This window comes from Limulus polyphemus, unplaced genomic scaffold (assembly GCF_000517525.1).
Source record: "Limulus polyphemus unplaced genomic scaffold, Limulus_polyphemus-2.1.2 Scaffold4721, whole genome shotgun sequence".
In the NCBI taxonomy this organism is placed as follows: Eukaryota; Metazoa; Arthropoda; class Merostomata; order Xiphosura; family Limulidae; genus Limulus; species Limulus polyphemus.
The window spans coordinates 50,950-58,865 of NW_013670331.1; the positions used below are offsets into that span (position 1 = coordinate 50,950).

At 35.9% G+C, this 7,916-nt stretch overlaps 1 protein-coding gene across 1 annotated transcript in view; it reads left to right on the forward strand.

Annotated features, from left to right (window-relative positions):
- Positions 1–7,916, forward strand: part of LOC111088913 — a gene marked incomplete at its 5' end in the record, with an annotated part of 68,226 nt that overhangs the window by 49,148 nt on the left and 11,162 nt on the right. Inside the window, 4 exons of the mRNA XM_022400212.1 lie at positions 2,003–2,097; positions 2,355–2,603; positions 5,270–5,536; positions 6,123–6,238. Of these exons, the coding sequence (XP_022255920.1) occupies positions 2,003–2,097; positions 2,355–2,603; positions 5,270–5,536; positions 6,123–6,238 (727 nt within the window). The remainder of the gene's footprint in view (positions 1–2,002; positions 2,098–2,354; positions 2,604–5,269; positions 5,537–6,122; positions 6,239–7,916) is intronic.

A 7,916-nucleotide genomic window follows, 5' to 3' on the forward strand; every position in this document is an offset into this window, starting at 1 on the left:
CACACAATTTACTTACGGGGGTCTACTGTTCGCTTGACTCAATTTATTTCTCTTCGATCTATCTCCGGCTTATATACTAAAAATAGAGGGTGTCTAGCAAATGCTGGGACATTCGTGAGGTTGCCCGACAAGTCATGATCATTCTAGAACCTCCAGCGTCGCGTGACTTCCACTGTCGTAACAGTAATAACTTGAACATAAAAGTTATCTCAAAATTTTTAAATTATAAACAAGCTTCTTCATAAACAACATTTGCAGTTTGCTTTTCATCTACTAACAAATAAATATTATGAGGTGATCCCACCCTTGAATACCCTAAATCTCATCGACTGTGAGAAAAGCATGGTTGGTCAGAAACAATCCAGCAACTTTCAGACTTTGATCTTGAATCCCTTTAGAATATTCAACATTGTCTAAAGCGTCAACCCGCCAAGACTGTTTGAGATTGACTCAATAGGGCGGGAGTAATTAACCAACAGACTTTACAAAGTAAAAATAGGGTTGGGTTAAATTTTGACCCTCTTGGGACATTCCCCAAAATTCATAGTATTTACATACACATTTTGGTTGAGATTGGCTCAATAGGCTCGGAGGAGTTAGGGTGCAAACAAACACACGTTTCGTCTTTATAGATATTGATCGGTCCAGGGATGCAGACAGTACTTATATTGTGTTATTCTGTTGTATTATCCATGATAAACTCTTTGTTTTCAGAATTATAAGTTGCCGAATCTGTTATTCCTTCATCTACCACTCTTTAAATATTCCCCATAGATGGGGAACTTATAATTATTCCTGCTAGAAATGTTAAAAAAATGTGAGATATTTTTTTCTAATTAACTTAATTAACAAAATCTTCTAGCCATCTTTATAACGCTGTATTATGTTTACCCAATTTTCTACAACGTTAATGATTCATATTAAAACACCTCTGGTTTAGTATTTCAAAAACTTATAACTTCTGTTTTAACCCTCCATTGCATGCATCATGACAATACATTGTTCAACTGAAGAAACAACAATAATAATTCCATTATTTACTTAAACTGTTATCTGGAGGTAAGAGCATTTAAGTACAGATTTGAATCAATTGTATGTGTATTAAGCAAGAAAGGTAGATTGTTACCTGTATGTTACAATGTGCAATAAAGAATTAATAGTATCACGGCGTAGTTGCGATAATTAATAGTAACTATAGTGATTTTTTAAAAATACTTTACATTATGAACTACAATGATGTGAAACTCTTCTAATTATCACTAACAGAATACATCAGTTCAAGTTAATGTAATGCATATGTGTATATGCTATTGGTAAATTGTTCTGCCTTCTTTATAGTTTCTTCACGTTTCAGTAATAATGTTCATTACGTTCTTTAGGACAACTGACGAAAAGAGAGCTGTGAAAGTCCTGAATGCATGGCTGTCCGCAGGGGGGGGGGCAAGAGGGGGCACTTGTGCTCCGGGAAACGAGAAACATAATTCTTTATTTATTCATTCAGCATATGTATATGATTTTTTTCAGTTCACAATTTCACACTACTTTCCCTCCCCCCTGGAAAAATTTCTGCGGAATCTTGTTTGTTTGTTTGAATTTCGCGCAAAGCTATACGAGGGCTATCTGCGCTAGCCGTCCCTAATTTAGCAGTGTAAGACTAGAGGGAAGGCAGCTAATCATCACCACCCACCGCCAACTGTTGGGCTACTCCTTTACCAACGAATAGTGGGATTGACCGTCACATTATAACGCCCCCACGGTTGAAAGGGCGAGCATGTTTGGTGGGAGTCGAGCGCCCTAACCACCTGGCACTGCGGAAGCCTATGCCAGAATGTAGACAAATTGATGGTGTAAACGTTTGAAGGAACTATTTAAGTACTGATTGTCGTTAAAATGTGGTTTAAAGTATATGAAACTATATATATATATATTAATAAAATCACGAGGTCCGTTCTCATGATTTTCTACCAATTTTGAAATATAGCTTTGTTTTCATAATTTACAGCTTGGCCAATGAGAAGGCTTCTTGTAACGGGAAAAAGAGCCATACGAAAAAAACGTCAGACTGAATCGTATTTGTTGCCTATCAGCCCAGTGAAGGTTAGATTTTTTTTTCTCAGATTCTTATGCTACTGTATATGGTATAATAAGTGGTCAGAATTATCCGATATAGTTGAGGAATATACTTTCACGTTTTGGGAAAATAAAATACATATTTGTAGTGCTAATGCATAAGTTTCGTATTTGTTAATTTATTTTTACATGAAAGCTCGTGTAATATTATACTACGACACGTTGCAAAATAGGAAAGTGCTGTTTTCTATTTTCTTAATTTTTATTATCATAAATGGTTGTAGGTGAACGTGATGTTGGGGATGAACTCTATGATAACCTCGGCTGATCCTAGTCCATCAACTGTAGAAAATCTGTTTGATTCTATAAACATGTACTTGAGTGGAATGTGTCAATATCTTGTTGTTGGAGAAGATCCTGCTATCATCTGGACCACTCTTGTTGCTCTTCGTAGTGAAAAACTGGAGTTTGATTCATTGGTGGGTCGCAGTACGAACTTAGCATTCCTGGACACTGGTCAGAATAGTCACTGGGTAAGTATTGCTAACAGGATCGTTTGTCTCGATTTTAATGTTAAGAAATACTTATGAAGAGTAGTTATACTGTTTAATAGAGAAAAATCCAGGGAAAATACTGTTGGAAACCAAACGATTAGAGAGAAGTATTATTATTAATTATGAAAAGTAACGAATGATAACATGATAAAACTGAAGCTCGGTAACGCTAGGCTGTGTCTTGTTGAAGTTAGCATCTCTTATATGGCTCTAAAAAAAGGGTAGATTTTGACCTTCTAAAGTTCGAGACACTTTACCGAACAAGGGTTCGAACCTTTGATAGAACTAATTTTTATAACTACTAGAATATATTTTATTGAAAACCTGTTATTTTACGTGTAATTTATATGAACGAAATAAAACAGTCATATATAGTTCAAAAATGTAAAATAGAACATTAATCATGTTTTAAAACTTTGAATTGAAAAATGCAGGTTGCTCACATACACGTATTTGATGCTAAATGAGGTACTCGTATAGTTACAACAGCAAGGTTGATTTCCATGAGCAAACTATTGCGGCCAGTTAAATGAATTGTAGCTGACTTACGCAAAACAAATCTTTATTTAACAATCACCGTTCCAAGCAGGTTAGCAGTCAGTCTTTTTATTTTAAAATTACTGATTAATTAAGCATACCTAATAAACGAAACTGTTTGTTTGTTTTTAGAGCAAAGCCACATTAAGCTATCTGCTACATTCTGAACGGGGAATCGAACCCCGGATTTTAGCGTTGTAAGTCTGTGTACTTATTTCTGTCCCACGGGGAGATGTAAACGTAATAGTAAATACACATTACAACGGAATATAGTGACACTAACAGCTTAATTAGGAAACATATATGGCCTTCAACTACTCCAAAAAGTTACAAACAAATATTATTATTATTAGTTACATTTTTTTAGAGGGTCGCGGGTTCCAATCCCCGTCACACCAAACATGCTCGCCCTTTCAGCCGTGGGAGCGTTATAATGTGACGGTCAATTCCACTATTCGTTGGTAAAAGAGTAGCCTAAGAGTTGGCGGTGGGTGGTGATGACTAGCTGCCTTCCCTCTAGTCTTACACTGCTAAATTAGGGACGGCTAGCGCACATAGCCCTCGTGTAGCTTTGCGCGAAATTCAAAAACAAACAAACAAACAATACATTTTTTTTAACAACATTGTTGATTAATTTAACATTCTCTTTGTGGAGAAGGGAGATGGAGAGTGTAGTAGACCGGTGCTTCTTTTTTAACATTAACATTACCAGTGTTAGCGTAAGTTTTATGTTTGATACCACTAGCAGAATACCCGGCGTCACTCGGATGAAAATGGCTTTAATTTTAATTACCCTGAGTTGTTTTGATGAAATCAACCATATTAATCGTGATTTGTTACAAAAAAAATCAAAATGATTTCTTTACCTAACCAAATGTTTTGATTAAAATCAATAAAATGAAACAATGTGTGATAAATATATGCCTTTGCTGAAGATATTCTAATCAAATCAAAACGGGATACATTGCTCCTACTTCTTTCATGTGCTTTGAATGACATTTCAAGTTTCCAAAACAAAATTCCTTACCTTTTGGAGTCCTGATTTCAACTGTGTGGTCAAGTGTCCATTTAACGAAGAATTGATTTATTCTCTTCTCGTTGCAACAAAACGTAAATGAAAATTTGCCGATACCAAACGTTTTTGTAAAGTCATCGAAGAGGTGATTCTTTCGAGTACACGCAAGCAAAACAAAAGATATGGCAGAAGCAAGCCAATTTAATTGAGGGAGTGTGAGCGCAAGTTTGAGAGAAAACACTAGCCATTTCCAGTTAAGGGGAATTAAAGAGTAAACAAATATGTGTAGAAGAAAGAGAGGAGGAGGGAAAGAGCACAAATGAAGGCTCCGCGAAGTTTTTAATTCGTTTTAACGCACAATTGATCATTGGTAGAATAATTAGGAGAAGTCCTCACACACAGAAGAAACGTAAATAATAGCCCTCTTCATCACACGTTAAAAAAAAAATCCGGCCTTTTCAATTTGAGACCAATTGGTTATCTTGTTTGCCACAAATTGCTATATTGATCACTTTTGTCTCAATTTGCGGCCTCAAAACGGCCTCTGAGGCCGTAGCCACATATCCCTTGTTACTTCTCGCACAAAGTACCCCGAGTCTGGAGTTTGTAGCTTTAAAGATGTGGCAGACCCACAGAGATAAAGAGAGAGAGAGAGATTCGCGTTTATATATATATGGATAACAATTCTCTTACTTCTTGTACTCTAGACTGAAGCAATGTAGCTGCTAAACGCCCCCCCCCCCTCTTCCTGTGATCTACAAAAATGACCTTCTTCAACTCACAGAATAAACTTATAACGTTTTGGTGGCGTATTTGTTTTTTACTACAACTTTTATTTAAGTAATGAGCGGTAAACAAATCAGAAGATCAGATTGAGTGACATTTAATGTGTTATTACTACTCAAACATTATTAAACGTTTTTTGCTAACAAGAGAAAAATAAGTACATCTGAACCTTTTTAAATGCCATATGCAAAATCTTCGAATGTTTTCAATTATCTTCGAATTCCTGGCTATCCAACGAACTTTCGAAAACAGTTTTAATATCTTAGGAAGTGAAGTTACATGAATATATATTCAAATCTCCCTTTAGATGATTTTTGGCAGTGACCTCATCAACACTTACCAAACATGGACATGTGATTCAGAAATTTGTTATGGTGCATGTGTTGGTTCGGCAGAGGTCGCTCTTGAGATAGCGACTGTGATTGGTGGAAGTGATCTCCTCGGCCCCCTGTTGCAGATTCAACTTTTTAATCCAAGAACTGGTCAACAGATGCTCGTGGAAGACCTTTCATCTCCAGTAACTGTGACAGTACGAGTTGAGAACATAAAAACTGGCAGTGATCGAGTTGTAGCGGTATGTGTTAAACATGTGTTTTCTAATAATGTTTATTAAACTTAGTTCTATTATCAAATTATCACACATGATCTGGAATCACACTTAAGAGCGTGATTGTTTTTCCTATATTCAAGTACAACGACTATTGTTAAAATGTGTTAATTTTGTTCTAAGAGAAACCTTTTCATCAAAAAGTTTCGCATAAAATCCGTAAAACTGGATCAATGTTCTTCTTTACTTACATGTAATCACACTTCACTATTTAAACACCACATCTTGAGATGGTATCATCGTAAACCTTTGATATATTTTAGCCAGAGAAACGAGTTTCGGAACCTACTCGTATATAAACTTTATAATTCTAGCGCCCAGAATCATAAGTTTATTAATCATTATGCTAACACCTATGTGATCTCTGTGTGTCGTTGTTTGTTTCTTTAAACGCAAGACAGACCAATAGGCTATCTGTGTTGTGCCTATCACAGGGATCGAACCTAATATTTTAGCGATTTAGGCACTCGCTCTGAGCCATTGCTGGGGTATTTTGCGTGTGTATGTATGGATTAGCGCTCTTTTTTATGCTCCTTTTTTTTTTCTTCGTTAGTGTGGATTGTTCAACCTCGCCACCAGGAGCTGGAATACGGATACTTGTGTTACAATTAATCATGACCTAAATACAGGAATCTTAACCTGTGAATGTACTGCCCTCGGTTACGTTGGGTAAGAGTATGTTCTTATATTCCTTTAAATGGCAGCGTTTAATGAAGTATATAAAAGAAATAAAATCTATTATAATAATTATAATTATTAAGGGTGTAACTTCTTATCTGCCGATTCATATTTTGTTCGTATATTTTTGGTTCTATGCTTCCTTGGGAACTAAATCTTTTAATGCTGATCGTGGTCACTTTGATGAGTATGACTATCCACTAGTGCCCGACGTCACAATTTCCATTGTAACATCGGCTGGGCGTTGCATAATCGTTAGCATTTCAGGATGTGGGTCGAAACGTCCAGGACTAGAGACCGAATAAGCTTCACTCTTTCAGCTATAGGCGTGTTATACAAGTGATAATCAACCCCGTTATTAGGTTTAAGGAAGGAGAGAAAGTTTATTTGTCGCAGCAGGAGTTAATGCCAGCTTCTTTCCATCTAGTTATTAATTCACTAGGTGTCTCTGGCTTGACTGATTACCGTATAAGGTACCGTTCAGGATGAAAGCTCCAGTTTCATTGTAACAAGTTTCTGTGGTAGACAGCGAGGTCAATCTTAGACCACATATCGTATTTTAATTTACAAAGACCGAGGTTTTTGATTATTCAGTTTTATGTAAAAGTTTAAATATTTGACTGTTAAATTTATATTCCTTCATAATTTCTATATTTCTAACTTAATACCAGATGTCAGTTATTGTTACGATTGTTGCCTAGACAGATTAACGAATTTGTATTGTTCAGTACATTGTTGTCCGATGAAGGCTCCAGTATGAGTGCAGAAAGCTGGCAAATAAATGAAAAGTATTTTAACGTAGATAAAAGTCCGTGTGTCTACATTTTAGACCATATATCTTGACAAATTTTCCACAGTCTCTTCATTGGACGTGGACCTTGGTTTTCAAGAAAATGCTAAAGCAGAGTCAAAGTAAAAAATAAAATAGAATCCATTAGGGTTATTGACTTTCACGTGGTTAAGTGTAAATGCTTCCGTTCGAGTTAGACCAGTGATTTTTCTAATAAAAACAACCAATGATTTTGAAGTGTGGTGGCAGCTTGTGGACCTTCGTTAAATTCTTGTTCTTGTTTATTATATTGTTAACGATACCAGGATGTGCCTATTTTCACTGAGATATGGGTGTGTGGTTTCAGAGCACATTGCTGTCCTAACCTCTCTGATCTGCGAATTTACACGCTTCTATAGGTAACGTTAAAGACCCCGTTTTTCAAAATGTGTCCTTCAGCTTTGAATCGTTTAACAATCACGTTGTATTTCAATGTTTTTCATCAGGAAGGATTGTTATATACCCAAAGTTATAAATATATCTATGGTGACATTGTTTTGTGAGATGATTGAAAAATCACCATGATTATAGGTGCCATATGTTGCCCGTGGTAGCATAATATACGCCTGCTGCGATACAGAATTGAAAATGTGGGTAAAATACCTTTCAGTAATACGTAATTAATCCTTTGCATCTTTATTTGTCCTACATCTGGTTCCTTTGACTTAATTTCTTATGATAAATTTCCTTCCACATTTCAACAGATATTTGTTTTTTCCTGAATTTTGGTGCACATTACACAAGAGTGCTATAAGCGTATAGCCGTCCTTAATTTTTAACTGGTAAACTCAAGAAAAAATAGCTAATCAACAATACTCATGTACTACCTTTATCTAACCG